We start from the raw sequence: 23,423 nt of genomic DNA, 5'->3' as shown, positions 1-23,423 counted from the left end.
TTTCTGTGGGTAGAATAGTACCCCTTCCTGTAGGTGAAGCTAGACCCCTCTCTGAGGGTAGTATTGTACCCCTTTCTGTGGGTAGAATAGTACCCCTTCCTGTAGGTGAAGCTAGACCCCTCTCTGAGGGTAGTATTGCACCCCTTTCTGTGGGTAGAATAGTACTCCTTCCTGTAGGTGAAGCTAGACCCCTCTCTGAGGGTATTATTGTACCCCTTTCTGTGGGTAGAAAAGTATCCCTTCCTGTAGGTGGAATTAGACCCCTCTCTGAGGGTAGTATTGCACCCCTTTCTGTGGGTAGAATAGTACCCCTTCTTGTGGGTCTTCTGTGGGTTGAATTAGGCTCCTCGCTGAGGGTAATATTGCACCCCTTTCTGTGGGTAGAAAAGTACCCCTTCCTGTAGGTGGAATTAGACCCCTCTCTGAGGGTAGTATTGCACCCCTTTCTGTGGGTAGAATAGTACCCCTTCCTGTAAGTCTTCTGTGGTTTGAATTAGGCTCTGGGTGGATGGAATGCCCCTTTCTGAGGCTTTGAATAGGCCCCTCTTTATGGTACCGCACTGGTTACCGCCACCAATAGGGTGGTGTTTAATATCGCACCTTTTTTTAGGTATGGTTTCATTTGTGAATTAGTAAAATAACTGCACTTTTTTTTTTTTGCGATGTTACTGAAATTTTTTTTTTTTGATGTTCACCACAAAATCATTAATTTTTTTTTTTTTAATGAATTTGTTTACCGCATGGTATCATATATGCAAATGAGTAACATGATACACTTACCGCATGCGGTAAAGCTAAGTGAATTGACCCCAAATTGGTGTTGATTTACTAAAGGCTTATAGACTGTGAACTTTACAAAGTGCAGTTGCTCCAGAGCTTAGTAAATGAGGTAAATCTTCACTCTGTAAAGAATACCCAATCACGTGCAAGGAAAATAAAAACAAAACCACAGTTTTGCTTGCACATGATTGGATGATGGAAGTCAACAGAGATTCTGCTCATTTACTAAGCTCTGGAGCAACTGCACTTGCAGGGAGCAACTGCACTTTGCAAAGGGCACAGTCTATTTGCCTTTAGTAAATAAACTCCACAGTCTCCCTTCATTATCTTCTCAAGCATGTATTGGGCTTTGGGACAAATACAAGCTGAAAGGTTTTCAGTTTTTATGTATTGATGTTTTTAATAATTGTCCCATTTCAGTTTCTGATATTGATATCTTTTTGTGTCTCCTCCCAGGTGACCTCAGTTGCAAGGGGATGACAGAGCGCACTCACAGCATCAACCTTCACAACTTCAGCAATTCCGTGCTCGAGACGCTAAACGAGCAGCGCAACCGTGGCCACTTCTGTGACGTGACGGTGCGAATCCACGGGAGCATGCTGCGGGCACACCGCTGCGTGCTGGCCGCTGGCAGCCCATTCTTCCAGGACAAGCTGCTGCTCGGCTACAGTGACATCGAGATCCCGTCGGTAGTGTCGGTCCACGCAGTCCAGAAGCTCATTGACTTTATGTACAGCGGAGTGCTGCGTGTCTCACAGTCGGAGGCCCTCCAAATCCTTACAGCTGCCAGCATCCTGCAGATAAAAACCGTCATAGATGAATGCACGCGAATTGTCTCCCAAAATGTGGGTGGAGTTTATCCTCTCATACCGGACTCTGGTCAAGAGACGCCCCGGGGGACTCCGGAATCCGGAACCTCTGGGCAAAGTAGTGATACCGAATCTGGCTATCTGCAGAGCCACCGTCAGCATAGTGTGGACAGGATCTACTCTGCCTTATACACATGTTCCATGCAAAATGGCAGTGGGGAACGCTCGTTTTACAGCGGAGCCCTGGTCAGCCATCACGAAACTGCCTTGGGGCTGCCTAGACAACATCACATGGAAGAGCCTAGCTGGATCACGAGGATCCACCAGCGCTCTCAGAGGATGGAGCGGTATCTCAGCACCACCCCGGAAACCACCCACTGCCGCAAGCAACCGCGCCCCGTCCGTATTCAGACATTGATGGGAAACATACACATCAAGCAGGAGGTGGACGACGATTATGACTACTACGGTCAGCAAAGGCCGCAGGGCCTCGAACGCAATGAGTCCGAAGAGTGCACTGAAGACACCGATCAAGCAGAAGGCACAGAGAGTGAACCAAAAGGGGAGAGCTTTGACTCTGGAGTGAGCTCATCCATCGGCACGGAGCCTGACACGGCGGAGCAGCAGTATATGCCTAACCTTGTACGGGAGGGTCAACAGGATCCCTCTCAACCAGAGTCTAACGCCTTGTCCACCGAATGCGTTGAGAACCAGAACCAACAGCACCTAGAAAACAGCTCGTCTTCTCCGGAGAGGAGCAATGACATTAAAATGGACAGCACAGTCATCAGTGTTAGCAATAACACAGAGAAAGGGGTCCTACAGACTTCTGTCACCCAGTCCATAGGGCAAGCTTTGCCAACCACTCAGCTGTACTTACGCCAGACAGAAACCCTCACCAGCAACCTGAGGATGCCGCTCACTCTGACCAGCAACACCCAGGTCATCGGCACGGCGGGAAATACCTACCTACCGGCCCTCTTCACAACGCAGGCGGCTGGCACCGGACCCAAGCCTTTTCTCTTCAGCTTGCCCCAACCCCTGGCTGGTCAGCAGCCCCAGTTTGTGTCTGTTTCCCAGGGAGGAATGCCATCGTATCCTTCCCAAATCCAAAACCAACAATCCCAAGGAGGACATAGCACAGGCAGCGGGCAGGGAGAGAAAAAGCCTTATGAGTGCACTCTCTGCAACAAAACGTTCACCGCCAAACAAAACTATGTGAAGCACATGTTTGTACATACAGGTAAGTTCTTCCCTTTTTATTGAGTTTTGCTACTTGTATTTTTAAAATGAATCACTATATGGTTGAATGCCTGTGGACACCTGACCATCACACCTATATGAGCTTGTTAGACATCCCTTTTCAATACCATGGCCATTCATATTAAGTCAGCCCCCAGGGCAGACATCAGAAATTTTTATTTAAATTTGTATTTTTATACAGCTTTAGGCCTGGGCTCCCCCCAGGCCTGACCACCAACATTCCCCATGACCTTTCCACTGGCCATCCCAACAAATCCGACAGCCTCAAATATTCAGCAAAGAGACAGCCCAATCCAGCAAAGAGACATCCCCATAAATTCAGAAAAGTGACATCCCATTCCAGCATAGAGACAGCCCAGTTCAGCAGAGACTTCCCCATATATTCAGCAAAGAGACATCCCAATCCAGCAAAGAGACACTCCCATATAGTAAAGACACATCCCCTTATAGCAAAGAGACAGCCCAATCCAGCAAAGAGACATCCACATCCAGCAAAGAGACAGCCTAATCCAACAAAGGGACAGTCACAGCCGAATCCAACAAAGAGACAGTCACAGCACAGGCCCAGCAACATTGTAAATCAATTTACCAAAAATGTGATGTCTAACAACTTTTCTCCAGCCCACAGTGAGCAGTCAGTCAGGCAGTCTACACACAGCGCAGCTCTTCCACGCAGCTGAGCTGCGAATGGCGCCCAAACCAGCATCCGTTCTGAAGGGAAAGGAGGAGTGCAGATGATATCATTTCACCTTCGCTTCTCTCAGGCTGCAGCCGGAACTAAGTGAGCTGTATCGGCTCATCCGGCAGCCTCCCTGTAAAAGCAATAGTATACAGAGTGTGCTTCTCCTTCCCTGTCCCTGGCACCTTCCGCCAGGAAAAAAGCCCTGGCTGTTGCTATACAGTAAGTCTACAAATCATTGGTTTGGGGGCCTGGATCTGGGCCCAGGCCCGTACCAATGAGTTGTACTTGCTACTAAACAGCAGAAGCAACTCATTGGTTGGGGCCTGGGCCCCATACATGTGTATTGAGACCCTGCAGCCTCCCTTTGGTACCTATAAATAGGAGCCTACACTCTTCAGTGGAGGCTTTCCAAAAAGATTTAGGAGGATGTTTGTGGCAATTTGTGCCCATTCAACCAAAGGAACATTTGTAAGTTCGGGTTCTCATGTTGGATGAGATAACCTGGCTCACAATCGGAATTCCAATTCATCCCAAAGGTTTTCAGTAGGGTTGTGGTCAGGGTTCTGTACAGGTCACTCAAGTTCCTCCATCCCAAACTAATCAAACCATGTCTTTATGGATCTGATTTTGTACACAGTCATGCAGGAACAGAAAAGGGCCTTCACCAAACTGTTGGAGGTATATAGTTCTCCAAAAAGTAATCTGGAGGGGTTTTCACATACTTTTGGCCATATGTGTACATTATTTTTGTTCATTTTGATTGTATATCTATTGCTGCCTTGTGTTGTAGTATGGACAATCATGGTTATGTCCTTAAGATACCAGAAACTCGGAGAGATCTCCGTAAATAGGCATCCTAGAGATGTACATATCTAAAGAAACCTCCCAAACCCTCCCGTCACCCCCAGACACCAAGTTTTACTGACAGCCTGCATTTCCTGAAAGTGCCTAAGCTTGCCCACCCCTTCTTTCTTTGTGTATTTTCCTTTTGGCCAGCAAGGGGGCATTTGAAGGGCCAATAGGAATTTGTGGATGCAGATACTTTGCAGCAAGCTTCCGACACTACCCAGAAGATGGCTATGCCAGGCAGGGTCGGGAGGCTGTTGCAGGAATTTGCACCTCTAGGTACCTGTACTTTATACCTGCAGCAGTATTTTTTATTATTTTTTTGTTTTAAATTATCATTTTATGTCATTTAGCTACATCAAGTAGCTTTAGGCTGACCATTGGCAGCCCAATGTGCAGAACTGGTAATTTTAACAGGTTTATATGGATATAGACAATTATGTGATCAGCTCTCCAGAAACATCACAAAATTTCAATATCAGTTTTGAGTCGAGTTGACCTTTAAAGGAAAAGTTTGGGGTTTAGGAAAAAAAAAAAATAATAATAAACCTTCATACTCTACCTCTATGCTGCATTATGGGTGTGATGTTACAATTGTTCCATGGCAACTCTAAGTCCGAGAACTGAGCGATCAAATGACCACTAATTTCTCGGAGCGTAGAGCAGTGACTGTCAGTGACTACTCTCCGCTGTGCCCCTTCAGCGCTCACTGGAGCACCGGGCTGGGGAGAGGATGGAAAAACTACATTTGGGAAAGACCAGAAGGAGTTCTAGAAGGGAGGAGGGGAATAAGGCAGATGAGAAGCACATGAGAAAAGCTGAGGTGGTCCCAAGATTGATACATTACTTTCCCCTCTGGAGCCACCGTAAGGAGTTTAGCACTACAATTACGGATAGAGTATATCGCAGTCTGGGGAGTATTTCTGGTGTGCTACTCACGGTTGAGTTGATGGCAGAGATCACTACAGATTGCAGGACCACGGGGATCTCAGGGCTAGAGCTAGTGGCATGCTCAAATCACTCAGTGATATCACTCAGTGTTGCTGCTAGTATTGTGGGAGAATCTCTGTCTCTCCAACAGCTGTGAACAGTATGCCGGGAGTATAGAAGCCTCGATCAGGCCGGTAGTAGCATCAACTCTTACAGGCGCAGGTGGGGATCCTATCTCGCTCCCTTTCCAAGCTGAACATTGCACATTAGCATGCAGGGGCTGATGTCACCTGGAGGTGAGGGATATATCTGATCCACTGGCATGCTCCGTGGTGGATCAGCTTTGATTCCTTGCTGTACAGTCGGCATGCAGCCAGGGAATATCAGAAAAATGGTTAGTGAAGGACTAACAGCTGGTGTGGAGATAAACCGGGGTGTGCAGGTTCAAGCGCACCGACGAGTTTCGTCCACTAGGTGCCATGGACTTCCTCAGGGAGAGGACGGGCGCAACTGACTTCAGCTCTAAGCCGAGCACAGAGATCCAGAGTTGTCAAATAGCTGGATGGATCCTGATAATATGGTCGGGATCCTTTCCAGAGCTTCGAGCGTCTCTGTGATGTCTGCTGATAGCAAGCTATAACCTACCTCAAGCCGACTCTGAGTCACAGGAGAGCACAAGTATCTATCTATCTATTATCTATCTATCTATCTATCTATCTATCTATCTATCTATCTATCTATCTATCTATCTATCTATCTATCTATCTATCTATCTATCTATCTATCTATCTATCTATCACTATTAGTCAGATAGATACAGAGATAAATAGATAGAATAATAGATTTCTGTCTATCTATAGTGCCTTGCGAAAGTATTCGTCCCCCTTGAATTTTTCGAACTTTTGCCACATTTCAGGCTTCAAACATAAAGATATAAAACTGTAATTTTTTGTGAAGAATCAACAACAAGTGGGACACAATCATGAAGTGGAACGAAATTTATTGGATATTTCAAACTTTTTTAACAAATAAAAAACTGAAAAATTGGGCGTGCAAAATTATTCAGCCCCCATAAGTTAATATTTTGTAGCGCCACCTTTTGCTGCGATTACAGCTGTAATTCGCTTGGGGTATGTCTCTATCAGTTTTGCACATCGAGAGACTGAAATTTTTGCCCATTCCTCCTTGCAAAACAGCTTGAGCTCAGTGAGGTTGGATGGAGAGCGTTTGTGAACAGCAGTTTTCAGTTCTTTCCACAGATTCTCGATTGGATTCAGGTCTGGACTTTGACTTGGCCATTCTAACACCTGGATATGTTTATTTGTGAACCATTCCATTGTAGATTTTGCTTTATGTTTTGGATCATTGTCTTGTTGGAAGACAAATCTCCGTCCCAGTCTCAGGTCTTTTGCAGACTCCATCAGGTTTTTTTCCAGAATGGTCCTGTATTTGGCTCCATCCATCTTCCCATCAATTTTAACCATCTTCCCTGTCCCTGCTGAAGAAAAGCAGGCCCAAACCATGATGCTGCCACCACCATGTTTGACAGAGGGGGATGGTGTGTTCAGGGTGATGAGCTGTGTTGCTTTTACGCCAAACATAACGTTTTGCATTGTTGCCAAAAAGTTTGATTTTGGTTTCATCTGACCAGAGCACCTTCTTCCACATGTTTGGTGTCTCCCAGGTGGCTTGTGGCAAACTTTAAACAACACTTTTTATGGATATCTTTAACCACTTAAGCCCCGGAGGATTTGGCTGCTAAAGGACCAGGGGTTTTTTTGCGATTTTTTACTGCGTGACTTTAACGGACAATTGCGCGGTCGTGCGACGCTGTACCTAAACGAATTTGACGTCCTTTTTTTCCCACAAACAGAGCTTTCTTTTGGTGGTATTTGATCACCTGTGCGATTTTTTGATCACACGCTATAAACAAAAAAAGAGCGTAAATTTTGCAAAAATAACAATATTTTTCACATTTTTTTATATGAAATTCCCCAAAAAAAAAGTAAAAATCAAAATTTTTTAACATTTTTCGGCCAATTTGTTTTATGCTACCTATGTTTGGTAAAAAAAATCGCAAAAAGCGTATTTTGATTGGTTTGCGCAAAAGTTATCGCGTTTACTAACAAAGGGAAAGATTTTTGTCATTTTTGGTGTTTTTTTTTTTAACGCGTAATGGCGGCGATCTGCGATTTTTTTTTCGGTACTGCGACATTGCGGCGGACAGATCGGACCCTTGACTGACATTTTTGACACTTTTGGGGTTACCAGTGACATTACTGCAGTAATCAGTGCTATACATATGCACTGTTACTGCAAAAATGACACTGGCAGGGAAGGGGTTAACTTTATTGGACAGGGAGGGGTTAAGTGTGTCCTAGGGGCGTGATTCTAACTGTGTAGGGACATTCCTATTGGTGTAAAAGCAAAGATCCACCGTTCCTCATAGTAGAACGGACAGATCTTCACTTTTACACAGGGAGAACTGACAGGCAGCTTGTTTACACAAGCTGCTCTGACTTTCTCCCTTCACAGGAGCGATCGCAGTGTGACTGGCGGACATCGAGTCCGCCGGTCACACGCACTGACTTGCCTGTGAACGAGCCTCGGCGGGCGCGCGCCCGCCCGCGATAGGCTCGCAAGTCAGTGACAGGCGAGTGACGTACCGATACGTCACTCTGCCTGGCCGGGGCTGACCGCCGCAGTATATAGTCGTGCGGCGGTCGGCAACCGGTTAAGAAATGGCTTTCTTCTTGCCACTCTTCCATAAAGGCCAGATTTGTGCAGTATACGACTGATTGTTGTCCTATGGACAGAGTCTCCCACCTCAGCTGTAGATCTCTGCAGTTCATCCAGAGTGATCATGGGCCTCTTGGCTGCATCTCTGATCAGTCTTCTCCTTGTATGAGCTGAAAGTTTAGAGGGACGGCCAGGTCTTCGTAGATTTGCAGTGGTCTGATACTCCTTCCATTTCAATATTATCGCTTGCACAGTGCTCCTTGGGATGTTTAAAGCTTGGGAAATCTTTTTGTATCCAAATTCAGCTTTAATCTTCTCCACAACAGTATCTCGGACCTGCCTGGTGTGTTCCTTGTTCTTCATGATGCTCTCTGCGCTTTAAAGGGACCTCTGAGACTATCACAGTGCAGGTACATTTATACGGAGACTTGATTACACACAGGTGGATTCTATTTATCATCATTAGTCATTTAGGTCAACATTGGATCATTCAGAGATCCTCACTGAACTTCTGGAGAGAGTTTGCTGCACTGAAAGTAAAGGGGCTGAATAATTTTGCACGCCCAATTTTTCAGTTTTTTTATTTGTTAACAAAGTTTGAAATATCCAATAAATTTCGTTCCACTTCATGATTGTGTCCCACTTGATGTTGATTCTTCACAAAAAAATTACAGTTTTATATCTTTATGTTTGAAGCCTGAAATGTGGCAAAAGGTCGCAAAGTTCAAGGGGGCCGAATACTTTTACAATGCAATCTATCTATCTATCTATCTATCTATCTATCTATCTATCTATCTATCTATCTATCTATCTATCTATCTATCTATCTATCTATCTATCTATCTATCTATCTATCTATCTATCCCTATTTTCTTTCCAAAATTACTATTTCTGTCTGTGTATCTAGAAAAGTCCTGTATCTCCCCTTTAAATAGCCTGGCTAGTTCCTTGATCTTGTGTAAGTGTTGGGATAGGACACTGCTGGCTGGATGACGTAATGACAGGCTGCGAGCTCCCAGTCCGGCCATAAATGTCTAATTAGACAGGATGTCACAGCATACACCATACACAATGTGGTGTTATTCTTTTTAGGGGAATAATGGTGTTTTTTCGGAAGCCACCCTCCTTATAACAATCATTTTTCCGTCCCCCTGGGGTGCTGTTATTAAGGAGTGGTATATGTTCACATCTCTAAACATTCTAACATCTGCTCATGCACAAAGCCTTTATTATCTTGTAAAGAGAAGAGCAAAAAACCGATAGCAACCAGCCTAATGAAAGGGGATAGAGAGGGATTCCCTGTTTATCCACCATATCACCACCGCAGTTCCCAGTGTGGACAGGTGAAGATGTGGTGGGACCATTAAAGCATTGCTTCTTGCATTCATTCAGACTGGCTTTCAGATTGGTGAGGCCTCACCTACTAGCCTTTGCACCATGCTCCATACTTTTATTTTTTTTTAATCAGAAGAAAGTTTTTTTTTAACACATTCAAGCATACATGTTCCATAATTACTCACAAAAGAATGCAAACTTGCAATGTACAAAAAAAACACAAATAGGCATTTACAGTTTACAACTGCATAGAGCTCACTAAAGAGAATATACAGCCCCACCTAGTGGCTGAAAACAGAAATTGCACTCTCCAAAGTCAGATAGTAATAACCAGCAATGAGTAACCAACAGCATTCTACCCCAATATCCTATCTATAATCAGGTCTACTGGGGCCAAGCCTGGTGCATCAAGCCAACCCTCCCCCCCCCAAACCCTCTCAAATTTAGCAGGGCATCCACAGTGTTGGTGAATAACCTTTTCAAATTTTAAAGTAGTACCCATATGGTTTAGCCGATCCTTAAGGGATAGAGGGGAAGTGCTTTTCCAGTGGTGGAGAATAATTTTGCATGCCTGAAACATGGCTCTGCAAACAGCTTACCTAGTAAAGGCATCTGGTATAATATCATCAAAAACTCACAGAAGACACCATGCTCCATACTTAGACGAGTACATATTCGTCTCTGGCTTTCCTTGATAAAGCATGCTGGGGTACTCTCACAAACTGAGACTGGCATAGACAGGAGAAACTTACACAAAGTGAATGGTATAAGCAGAAACAGAGTACACAGAGAGGGTGGTATAGGCAGGAACAGAGTACACAGAGAGGACAGTATAGGCAGGAAAAGAGTGCAGAAGAGAATGGTATATGCAGGATGAGAATACAGAGAGAGGATAGTATAGGCAGGAGTATAATATAGAGAGAGAATGGTATAGGCAGGAACAGAATACAGAGAGAGGATGGTATAGGCAGGAACAGAATACAGAGAGAGGATGGTATAGGCAGGAACAGAATACAGAGAGAGGATGGTATAGGCAGGAACAGGCTGCAAAGAAAGTTCAGTATGGGCAGGAACAGAGTGCACAGAGAGGACGGTATAAGCAGGAAGAGAGTGCACAAAGAGATCAGTATAGGCAGGAACATAGTGCACAGAGAGGTCAGTATAGGCAGGAACCGAGTGCACAGAGAGGTCAGTATAGGCAGGAACAGAGTGTACAGAGAGGTCAGTATAGGCAGGAACAGAGAGGTCAGTATAGGCAGGAACCGAGTGCACAGAGAGGTCAGTATAGGCAGGAACAGAGTGTACAGAGAGGTCAGTATAGGCAGGAACAGAGAGGTCAGTATAGGCAGGAACAGAGGGCAAGGAGAGGTCAGTAAAGGCAGGAACAGAGTGCACAGAGAGGTCAGTATAGGCAGAAACAGAGAGGTCAGTATAGGCAGGAACAGAGGGCAAGTAGAGGTCAGTATAGGCAGGAACAGAATGCACAGAGAGGTCAGTATTGGCAGAGACAGAGTTTACAAAAAGGTCAGTATAGGCAGGAACAAAGTGCACAGAGAGGACGGTATAGGCAGGAACAGAGTGCACAGTGAGAACGGTATAGGCAGGAACAGAGTGCACAGAGAGGACGGTATAGGCAGGAACAGAGTGCACAGAGAGGATGGTATAGGCAGGAACAGAGTGCACAGAGAGGATGGTATAGGCAGGAACAGAGGGCACAGAGAGGTAGGTATTGGCAAGAACAGAGTGCACAGAGAGGATGGTATAGGCAGAGACAGAGTGCAGTGTAAAAACCTGGGAGGGGCTCTAGCTTGTCCACACTTTATTTAAAACTAAAAAAGTTTTAGCTTTATATAGACTTTAACAACATCCGAAATTGTTACTATTTTTGAGTTTTTCTAACACTTGTCTTTTTTTTTTCTCTCCTTGGTGTGACGCAGGTGAGAAACCGCACCAGTGTAGCATCTGCTGGAGGTCATTTTCATTAAAGGATTACCTAATCAAACACATGGTGACGCACACAGGCGTCAGGGCTTACCAGTGCAGCATCTGCAACAAGCGATTCACCCAAAAGAGTTCCCTCAACGTGCACATGCGCCTGCATCGGGGGGAAAAGTCTTATGAGTGCTACATGTGCAAGAAGAAGTTTTCTCACAAGACGCTGCTGGAGAGGCACGTGGCCCTTCACAGCGCCACCAATGGCACTGCCAGCATCCCAATCCCCGGTCCACCTCCGAACTCTGCTCCAGGATCAGCGCAGGCTCCTGCCTCCACTCCAGGTCAAGGATTGCCTTCAGCTCCCACCATGGTTCCAGCATCGGTCTTGCCTCCGACACCTGTCTTGGCACCTGCTCCGGTTTTGGCTCCAACTCCAGCCTTAGTTCCAGCTCCAATTTTGGTCTCTGCCTTAGCACCGGCACCATCACTGGCTCCACCCCCCAGCGCTGCTCCAACACCTGGCCCGGTTCTAGTCCCTCGTCCCGGGCCTCCAAATAGTGTGGGCCCAGTATGTTCCGAGGGCACAACGTACGTTTGCTCAGTCTGTCCAGCTAAGTTTGACCAAATCGAGCAGTTTAACGACCACATGAGAATGCACGTTTCAGACGGATAAATACCATTCATTCTTACGAACAAAAACAAAAAAACAAAAGCTATGGCACTAGAATTTAAGAGTTTTCTTTTTATTTTTAGGTTTTTTTTTTTTTTTTTTTCTGACATTTTGTACTACATGAAGAACTTTATTGCCTGCTGGTACATTACATTTCCGGAGAGTGGGTGAATATATATATATCAAGATATATAACCTGCATATATATTTTATCCAGTCTCCCTCAGATGGTGGCCTTAAGGCCTGGTAGATATACCTGGATTCCACTGGTTGGAATTCACGCTACTGGCCTCTAAATATACAACCCTTCTTAAAAAAAAAAAGGAAAAAAATGACAAAAAAGACACGTTAAAAAAAAAATTTTAAAAAAAGTTCATGAAAAAGCTACAAAAAATAAAACATGAACCATTTTCCACTTGTGTAGAGCACTACAAAGAAAATAATATAACAAGATATTACAGAAGGCCTACTGTCTCTTAACATGCCGCTTACAGTGTTTTTGTTCCTTTGTGGCTTTTTTTTTTTTAAACTTCATTCTCGTGGACATTTTCTTCCCGCATTTAGCCGGCCAGATTTCACAGTATCTGGAGGATAAAAACTGAGCATTTCTTTTGTTTCCTTGTTGGTTTCTGCGGCATTAAACATGTAATTTTGGTTTTCTTTTCTTTTTGGAAGGCGGGATGGGGGGGAAGTGGGTTAGTTGTTAACGGCAGTTGTTAAATGCTGAGATGAGAGGACCCAAGGAAGGATTTTGTACCGTCACTGAATAAGTATCGTGTTTCTGGGTTCAGCATGGTCCAATGTGTTTTCTGCTCTGCCTGGATACCCATAACCCCCCTCTCTTCACCTCCTACCCGTCCATGAATTTCTTTTGCAGCTTTGAGGACATGAAGGAACTGTTAGAGCAACATAAAACACAAAAGGGCAAAAATACATGGCTGTTATATATATTATTTTTTTTTTTTCGAAAATCAGCAAAATTTGCAGTGACGAAATCAGCACTTCAACACACCTGTCTATTCATGTCGTTTTCGGAGTTCCTGATGCAGTACCAGACAAGGACTGAGAAAGGCGGGCAAAAAATACTGTGTCTACGGAACCAATTTCACAGACTAACACCTGAGATATAGAAGAAAAATAACGTTTACGGCACCTTCACGCAAACATCAAGTGTACAGTGGCGCCCTGCGGAATGGCACAACTCTTCAATGAAGTATGAGAGGGCATACCAAAAGGGGGGGGATGTATTATCTTCTTGTGTTGATCTAACCATTGGGATGTCCTTCAAAGCAGCTGCCACCTCTTGTGAATCATAGGTAACATTCTTGAGGTTCTCGTGTGCTGTTTCCAAAAACTTTGTGTTTCCAAGTCTGTCTTAGAGCCACTGTTCTAAGTTTCAAAGTCACAATTTTCCATGAAGTTAGGAAAGGTTCTGTTTTCACTTCACTTAAATGGTTGTAAAGTTTCATATTCAATGAAGGTTCCAAAAAGTCTTTGGAAGGTGGGAAGATCAAAGGATTTTCTAAACCCATACTGCACGTTCTTCAGGTCCTTCAAGTAGATGTTTCATTAGGAAGTCTAGTTTAATATTGTAATTGTCCTAAGACAATTACAATAACACTTGGAGATCAGTAGATAAGTAAACCTCAAATACTGATGAAAAAAAAAGTATTATTTGATGGTAAGCACCATCTTTCGGGGTGGGCAACTACAATTATTACACCTCATGGTGGTTGAGTTCTGATGTACAATCCATGGTGGTTGAGTTCTGAGGTACAATCTATCAGACATCTTGCTGTTTCTGAAGATCGTTTTCTGTATGGGTTTGGAAAATTTTAATCTGTTATTTCAACAACAATCAACAGCAAGAAAAAAAATACTTCTGCAAATTGGGGCTCCTTCATGAAAACTTGAGCAAAAAACAAAAAAAAGTTATGTTGATAACCGTAAAAAGCAAACTATTTACTAAGCTGAAAAAAAGCTGGGATGCAATTTGTTGGTTTGACCAACAGCATCCCTCTCTGTAACAGTTCTCTGAAATGAGCCTCAACATCATGACATTTTAACAGTTTTATGGAGTGATTGTCTTCGTAGAATGGATTACCAGTATGAAGTAAATATCGATATTGAAGACTAAAGGAATAATAAGCAAGGCTTAAACTGAATGTACAGTGATTACCCTGGGACTGGTGTTTATGGAAGGGTCTGGGAGTTTATAATGCGTCTTCTGAGTAAAAGAGGGAATAAGTGAGTGAAATTCAGAGTGAACATTTAAATCCAGATGCTGCTTCAAGCTGGTTTTTATTGTCGTTTTTAAAGTTTTAGAAGGCAATGCAATGTAGAGAATCCATTCCTAGGTCCTTGGTGCTCATACTATCCTCTGTTTTGTGTTCAACTTGTCCAGCCCTTCAGAGAAGAACTTTAACCGATTACTGGAAATTCCAACTGGCCGAACAAGGCTAATGACCATTGGTTGATTATGTAGTTTTATCCGTGAAGGCTCCAGAAGTGTAAGCAAGTTAGATATGCAGTTTCATTTTTAATAAGGCGTTTAAAAACTTTTACGAATGGGAATGTTTTGTTGTTCTGCTGTTAAAGATTGAATTGTTAGTGTCGGTTCACACTAAGGCGATCCGACTTGGGGGGGCGACCTGTGAAGTCGCGTGCACCGTGACTTTAGCGCGATTTGCACGGACTTTACATAATGGAAGTCAATGCAAGTCACTCCGATGTCGCCCCGAAGTAGTACAGGAACTGTTTTCTAAGTCGGAGCGGCTTGAGTTGCTCCTATTAGAACGGTTCCCGTAGCACAGAATGGACCGCGACTTGTCAGGTTGACAAGTCGCCTGACAAGTTGCGGTAGTGTGAACCGGGACTTACACAACCAGGATGAAGGTAGATATAGGGTGCTGGGAACCAAAGCTGGGGTTCGGTGCCAACTCTGAAGCATCCGGCATTTTATGTTATGCATGGGGGGTGATTTACTAAAACTGGAGATTGCAAAATCTGGTGCAGCTCTGAAGAACTATCTCTTTTTACTCCAAATATTTCTCAGCAAATCTTGTACAAACTTCTACATTAACAATTGGTGACCACATCTGAAAAAATGTACTTCTTGGTCAAAACTGGAGAGTGCAAAATCTGGTGCAGCTCTGCATAGAAACCAATCAGCTTCCAGGTTTTTTGTCAAAACTTAATCCAACAACCTGAAGTTAGAAGCTGTGTCAGAGTTTGCAATTTTAGTAAATCAACCCCATTGTGTTGACACCTCCAGTGGTGTTTGGCGTAAGTTCAACTGCATGGTGGTAGCAGTTGTGTTAGAAAACATATGTGGAGCAGAAGAACTATCTCTTTTTACTCCAAAAATTTCTCAGCAAATCTTGTACAAACTTCTGCATTAACAATTGGTGACTACATCTGAAAAAATGTACCTCTTCGCCGAAATTGAAATACATCTATTATAGCTACATAAAATGTATGTAAACCATTCTAATTGCTCCTTTTTGGTCTGGTAAATATACCATTGAATTTGTATTACTGGCAACATCACCAATTGAAAATAAATCCCAAATTGTGGAAAAAAAAAAAGAAAAATAAGGCAGCTACCACATCTAACAACTTTTGAGCTGCAAGATATTAAACTATTGTTCTTAGGTTTAAATACTTTTTATACAGAATTTACGCCAACACACTGGGTTGTCTGAATCCACTTCTGAATACTTTTCAACCAATGGCCATTTTGCCTTTTATGCTGACAATAAATGTAACAACACTGTAACCTATTTATCAATCATAGATTCGTTCATTTACAAAGATATGTGATAAATCGTTCGACACAATGGTAAAAAAAAAAGTTAATTTGACTGGATTGTATGCCAGGACCAATAGTTCCTTTGAGAGGAACAATTGTTTAGAGTAGTCTGTTCTTGAAAGATATGAATCTTTCATCCAAACCATCCTTATTTTAAATAATAATGTTGTTATGGGTATGGGCTGCATAATGCATAAAAAAACGAAGTGACAGTCCAGACACCTACTCCGCTCTATGGCTTTTTAGGGCTTAGTTTTGTATTCGGCCTGTCGTGTCTTTAGTTCCTTTTTTTTGTGTCTCGCCTGTTGTTATCTTGTCTGTATTGGAAAGCCAGTGAACCCTCCTAAATTTCTTACCGTAGAAACAAGGGACAGTGCTGTAGACTGTATTTTTTTCATACATAGTTCAAATTATGAAACTGATTTCAGTAAATATGAATACCAGAGTCATTAAGGGAAAAAAAATAATGCCAGAGTAACTTTGAGAAGACTCTGCAGTTAAGGGCCTGAGGAGCCATGTTCTTGGGGGAACTTCTTTTGTTTTGTTCTTTTCCATGCTATGGTATTTACCATCAAAACAAGATATTTTTGTAAAGTTTTTGATCCCCGAATATTGGATTTCAAGTTTTCGATCCCTGTTCGATGTGTGGTGTAGGAACACTGAACTCTAGGATAATTAGGAATCAGAGATCTGGTGGGTAAGATCTTTATAGGCTGCGATTTATTGGTAGGGGTATCGCATGGGGTCCCCAGAAACAGTACATTGGGTGTTGTAAGGATGAGAGTACCACACTAGTTCATCAAGTCCATTATGATTGTTTGACCACTTTGTATTGTGTCAAATAAACATTATTACTGGAGGTACCCACCAATGTGGTGCTTTCATCCTTACAAAACCCTATGGACTGAATATTGGACTTCGATGTGTCACCATACTGAACAAGGTGACTCCAGAAACAATCCATTGGCTTTAATAGGATGAGAGGGCCACACTAGTTGGTCAAGTCCAATATGAATGTTTGACCACCTTTGTATTGTGTTAAATAAACATTCGTACTGGACGTATCAAACTTGTCTGGCGCTTTCACCCTACAACACCCTATGGACTGAATAATGGACTTCGATGTGTGGTATAGAAGCACTGAACTGCAGAATGATTGGGAATCGGAGGTCTGGAGGGTAGGATCTTTATAGGCTGCTTTATCAGCAGGGGTATCACAAGGGGTTCCCAGAAACAATCCATTGGGTGTTATAAGGAAGAGAGTGCCACCGTAGTTGGTCAAGTCCATTATGAATATTTGACTACCTTTGTATTGTGTCAAATAAACATTCGTACTGGACGCATCCAACTAGCGTGGCACTTTCACCCTTACAACACCCTATGGACTGAATATTGGACTTCAATGTGTCACCACACTGAACAAGGTGTCCCCAGAAACAATCCATTGCGTTTAAAAGGATGAGAGGGCCACACTAGTTGGGCAAGTCTTGTATGAATGTTTGACCACCTTTGTATTGTGTCAAATAAACATTCGTACTGGAAGTATCCAAATAGTGTGGTGCTTTTATCATTACAACACCCTATGGACTGAATATTGGATTTCAATGTGTGCTGTAGGAGCACTGAACTCCAGAAAAATTGGGAATCGGAGATTTGGTGGGTTGGATCTTTATAGGCTGCTCTTTATCAGCAGGGGTATCACAATGGGTCCCCAGAAACAATCCATTGGGTTTAAAAGGATAAGAGTTCCACAGTAGTTGGGAAATACCAGTATGAATGTTTTGCCTACCCTTTTATTTTGTCAAATAAACATTCGTACTGGAAGTTTCCAACTAGTGTGGCACTCTCATCTGTACAACACCCTATGCAGTGAGTATTGAATTCGACCAAGAAGTTCATGGCTGCTCCTATGTGAGCCATTGATGCAATATACATAGGAATTAACAAGGCAAATTCAATATGGTTCATATTCAAATAAATATAATTGGTTACGGTATTTGATGGGTTGTGCACAGTGGGGACTGGAAAAGAAAATTCTTCTACACTGTTACCCAAATATAACCACAGTTACCCTTTAAGCTTTGAACCTTCCGCCTCAGTGGCAAGGTCTACTTATTCAAGGTGCCCCCTCTCCCTCCCTAAAATGCTGCATGAAAGTATTTGTAGGGGTGGGTGGGTCTAAATAATATATTCACCTTTCCCCAGTTTCCATAGTGCAGTGGGTGACATCACCCTCCTGCTGACAGAATCCTGGGGAATGGTTAGTAGCCCACATCTCATCAGAAGATGCTGCTGCCCAGTGCAGGATCACCTTCTTGCGTTATTTGAGCTATTCAACATTCTCCGAAAGCCGGGCTTAAGGAGGAAGATGTTGCCCTTGCCTAGGAACTGGGGGAGGAAGTCAAGGAAAGATAAATATTTGATCTATATTTTACCCCAAAGGTGCTTTTAGGAAGCAGTTTGGAGGGGAGCAGGGGGGGGGGGCAACTTTGATAGGCAGCCTGTGAGATATAGCAGGTCTGCTTTAATCTAAAATAAGTATCACCAGAAAACAGGCAACAGTGTAAGGACATACCATTAGTCTTACATGCTGATCCCTAGAGAGCTGTCAGAGCCTCCCATAACACTGATCCAATAGAAACATCCTAAAGCATTAGAGCATGGCAATACCCAGGCCCATAGATTGGTGGTGGAGGTGGCACTGAGCATTGCATGCAGCTCCAAAATCATTCTTGCACCAAATTGCATTTTATGACAGGAATAGGAATGGTCATTAAGGTTATGCACTAAAATTCCCATCTTGGGCAATGCTGACTAAACCATAAGCTACTTTGGATCTTAAAGAGGAACTTCAGCCACTGCTACATCCACATTTAAAATTAATTCATATTGAACTTAATTTTGTTTTATTCCATTCAGCCAATCCTGTGACTCACATACATCTGCTACACTGCAAAGCCAGGTGGTTAGTGGCATTATCCGCTATTGCAGCTTCCTTTGTCTACCTACCTGCTCATTGAACAGTCAGTTAGCAGGGTCTTCATGCTGCAGTCGAGGATAGTGGTGTCCTGGCCTATGCATTGAGAGTGAAGTATGAATTACAAAACTGGCTGAATAGAATTGAATATATTTCAGCAGGTAAAACAGTACATATATGTGTATCTCAACTGTGTGTTTAGCTATTTGGCTGGAGCTCTGCTTTAACTTTAAATGTCTGATCTACTTAGTGTTCTTATATGCTAAATTTGCAGAACTACAAACTCTTGAACTTGCTGTATAATTCTGCACAAGTACGTGTAATGTGAAAGTGCCATTGAAGATAGAACCAAGTGTCAGTACCGTTGGAGTTTGCACTACAGGACAGATTAAAACATCCCCAATGCTGGTTCTGAGCTAGCCAAATGTACCAAAGCTCTTGAAATACAGTTCAGGATGGCAGGACCCAATAATTAAATTGCTAAAAACTAAGCAATCCCATACCCCAGGCATGATACAGAGGTATCGGTATCGGTCATCTAAGCATAAGTCCGGGATATGGTGTCACCGAAGCTTCGCAACACCTGATAGACAATAATTAAACCCTTAAAAGTCTGTGTTTAAATGTCTGTGACTTGCTGTGAATGCACCCCAAGACTGAGATTTCAGTTTGGAGTGGACACAGGTAGCTTGAGTCACCCTTCCTACCATATTATTATTCTATAACCTTCAGGAACGGGGTTGAGGTTTTCCTACTTTAGTTTTTGTCCAAACCTTCCACAAGGCCATAATAACGGTTTCACTCTCTCACAGCCTGACTCCATCCAATGTTTTGGAGGATTCATTGGGGCAGCGTGACACCACCATGTGACCTAATATCTCCTTCAGTTGGATCTACTAGGACTTCCTAGAGATTTACCAATGTGACACAATTTGTTAACAGCTCAATTATCAATCTGCCAAAACCAAATTAATCAATATTGGCAGCACCCAGCCTTGAAATATCTTCCAAAACACCATAATAATGGTTTCACTCTCTCACAGCCTGACTCCGTCCATGTTTTGGAGGATTCATTGGGGCAGTGTGACACCACCATGTGACCTAATATCTCCTTCAGTTGGATCTACTAGGACTTCCTAGAGATTTACCAATGTGACACAATTTGTTAACAGCTCAATTATCAATCTGACGAAACCAAACTAATCAATATTGACAGCACCCAGCCTTGAAATATCTTCCAAAACACCATCTTAATAATGAGAAGGGGATAAGGACGCACATTGTTAAGCGGGATCTCTGGCAGATGGGAGATATTAAGGGCAGGGGTCCTTATCTGAAACCAGATGTGCTGTGGTTGGTAAAGTCCAACTCCAGCTTTAGGGCTTTATCCTCCTGGTCTTTCTACACCTCCCATTCTCATCAGGGCTGATTTTTAGATAGAGGCTCAGACCCCACACAGCCCTCAGTTCTCCAATGGAAGTTTTTGAACTGAAAGATATAAATCACTGAGCCCAATGATAAAAATCACTGAATTCATTTTGACCAGATTTCCTGGAGAAACACTTTAGAACGGTGGTTCTCAACTCCTGTACTCAGGACCCACTAACAGGCCACATTTTAAGTATTACCATGGGGAGATGCAGACTAGAATACTTCAATCACTAAGCAGCAAATGATATCACCTGTGCTGTATTTCAGTTATCTCGCAAACCTGGCCTGTTAGTGGGTCCTGAGGACAGGAGTTGAGAACCACTGCTTTAGAAGACCATTATACCCCTAATATTTAATGATGCATTTAAACCTCTTGCAGGATCCCTTACCCTCCTTTGTTTGCTGCAGAATGGGAGTTCTGGAGGCTGCAGCATGTGCCTATACCACCAGATGTTGAGGTGTTTGGCAAATCCTGGCAAAATTACAGCAGCCAACCATCCTGGGCTTCTCTGGCTCTGAGCTATCAGTTGCCCACTATGGGGCAAAGCTGAAGCAAGGGGGATATACAGATATATGCATTATTTTTTATTATACAAGGATATAATGTAATGTTACGGAGCCTGAAATATCCCATTCTGCCTTCTCGTTTTTCTCCACTAGATGTCTCTGCATTTCTCAGACGTATCCATTATTGCAGATTCAGGATCATTGGCTGTAATGATAAAATAATGTATTCTGAACTGCTGCCTGCTGGCCACTAGCCCAAAGTCATTACCCATTAGAATCCACTAGCAAGCTGCAAATTATGTTCAAGGAAGCTATAGTGAGCTTTGTGTAAAAATTATAATGTTTGCATATTTCAGTGTAGCGTAGCATAGGCTTGATGGTGTGAAAAGAAAGCGTAACCATGCAAAATATTACACATAATGTACTGATAAACATCATTTTTTTTTCAAAGGCCTGAGTAGCCTAACTGTAACTGACCTAACATTAGGGTTTAGTGGAACAGGTAGCCCACATTTTTTTTTTTAAACTTTCTACTTATTTAAAAACTTTTTTACAACTTTTAATCATGGTAATATATGAAGAGCTGTACTTTTCATCACTTTTTATCAGGGGTTTCCCAATAATCAATTATTTCAAGGGTTCCTCCAAAGTAAAAGATTGAGAAATTATGCCTAGACTAAAGCTGGCCATACATTATACAATTTTATTTCATTTTATCTTACAACTATGTAGTGCAAGGGCCTACCCGACTGCATACAATTTGAAAGTGTTTGGGTTAGACCTCATAATATATGGTTTGGGTAAATTCAAAGAAAAATTGTAAAAGAAGTAAAGTTGCATAAGGTATGGCCAGCCTAACCGTACCTTGGAATCTTCATTATAACAAAAGAGCAGCAACTTAAACTGCCAGAAAGGTCTCTGTACCCCAAAAAAAGATAAAAATCAGTTTGCAAACCAGATGTAACAATGGATTTTTTTTTTAAACAAGTATACAATAATCAAAGCACATTCACTCAGATTCAGGACAGACAGACATATAGTACATGTAGATATTTTCAGAGAAATCAAAAATTTGCTAAACACAGATTCTCCTAATTCAGTCTTCATTAACTTTAACTAAAAGTTGCCAAAAAAATGCAGAGTAATTGTTATAACTTGGTGCCCAGTGAGTACCAACAATGATACACCTTTAGCATCGAAGTGTACCCTTATAAATTCTTGTGTCATATATAAATAATTAAGCATAGGCATACAAAGGGGTTTATTTACTAAAACTGGAGAGTGCAAAATCTGGCGTAGCTCTGCTTCCAGTTTTTTTTTTCAATGGAACAAGCTAAAGTTGATTGGCTACCATGCACAGCTGCGCCAGATTTTTCACTCTTTAGTTTTAGTAAATCAACGCCAAAGTGTTGTTAGTTTGTGATATTGAAGTAAAGCCTTTTTTTCCCCATTCCTTTAAAATAAAGCTTATGCTATCTGAGCTGTTTTATCCCCTTCCTGTAAAATAAAGCTTAGGCTATCTGAGCTTTTTTTTATCCCCTTCCTGTGAAATAAAGCTTAGGCTATCTGAGTATTTTTATCCCCTTCCTGTAAAATAAAGCTTAGGCTATATGAGCTTTTTTATCACCTTCCTGTAAAATAAAGCTTAGGCTATCTGAGCTTTTTTTTTATCCCGTTCTTGTAAAATAAAGCCTAGGCTATCTGAGTATTTTTATCCCCTTCCTGTAAAATAAAGCTTAGGCTATCTGAGCTTTTTTATCCCCTTTCCGTAAAATAAAGCTTAGGCTATATGAGCTTTTTTATCCCCTTCCTGTAAAATAAAGCTTAGGCTATCTGAGCTTTTTTATCCCCATTCTGTAAAATAAAGCTTAAGCTATCTGAGCTTTTTTATCCCCTTCCCGTAAAATAAAGCTTAGGCTATCTGAGCTTTTTTATCCCCTTCCTGTAAAATAAAGCTTAGGCTATCTGAGCTTTTTTATCCCCTTCCCGTAAAATAAAGCTTAGGCTATCTGAGCTTTTTTATCCCCTTCCTGTAAAACAAAGCTTAGGCTAGCTGAGCTTTTTTATCCCCTTCTTGTAAAATAAAGCTAGGGCTATCTGAGCTTTTATATCCCGTTCTTGTAAAATAAAGCTTAGGCTATCTGAGTATTTGTATCACTTCATGCCAATTAAACCCTAGGCCAGTGATGGCAAAGCTTGGCACCTGAGATGTTTTGGAACTACATTTCCCATGATGCTTAACTACACTGTAGAGTGCATGCGGATCATGGAAAATGTAGTTCCAAAACATCTGGGGTGCCAAGGTTCACCATCACTGGCCTAGGCTAACCCAAGGGTTTTATATGGGTATTGTCTTTATTACACAAATACACAAGAAAAAGAGAGGCTAACACAGAGTCATCGGATAACTCAGGTATTCAGCCAAAATAAATCAAAGCCCTCCTTATGTGACCACAACAACAACAAAAAACCTCAAAAAATTGTATGCAAACCGTAAGCACATATAAAGAAGGGAAGGCTGCACTTTACACTACCAGGGCTCCTTCACAGATAGCCAAGGGGTGGTAAAAAAACAAACAAACGGCTCAGCTATAGTTTTACCAACCCTGGCCACTCACCTAAATGCTAACACTACATCCTGACAGGTCTTTACAAAGGCCACTGCATTTTTGATGCGGGCTGCAGAGTTTGACACTCTTGGCCACCAC

At 42.5% G+C, this 23,423-nt stretch overlaps 1 protein-coding gene across 2 annotated transcripts in view; it reads left to right on the top strand.

Moving 5' to 3' along the window:
* Positions 1-13,499, top strand: part of ZBTB20 (zinc finger and BTB domain containing 20) — a 1,486,592-nt gene extending 1,473,093 nt beyond the window's left edge. For both annotated transcript variants that reach the window (XM_082245473.1, XM_082245474.1), the window contains 2 exons: positions 1,237-2,832; positions 11,322-13,499. In XM_082245473.1, coding sequence (XP_082101599.1) covers positions 1,257-2,832; positions 11,322-11,992 — 2,247 coding nt within the window. In that variant the 5' untranslated portion in view covers positions 1,237-1,256 and the 3' untranslated portion in view covers positions 11,993-13,499. The remainder of the gene's footprint in view (positions 1-1,236; positions 2,833-11,321) is intronic.
* Positions 13,500-23,423: the final 9,924 nt, after the last annotated feature.

This window comes from Pelophylax lessonae (assembly GCF_965119305.1).
Source record: "Pelophylax lessonae genome assembly, chromosome: 2".
Classification (NCBI taxonomy): Eukaryota; Metazoa; Chordata; class Amphibia; order Anura; family Ranidae; genus Pelophylax; species Pelophylax lessonae.
The sequence above is the reverse complement of the archived record's forward strand: the minus strand, read 5'-3'. Positions and strand labels throughout refer to the sequence as shown.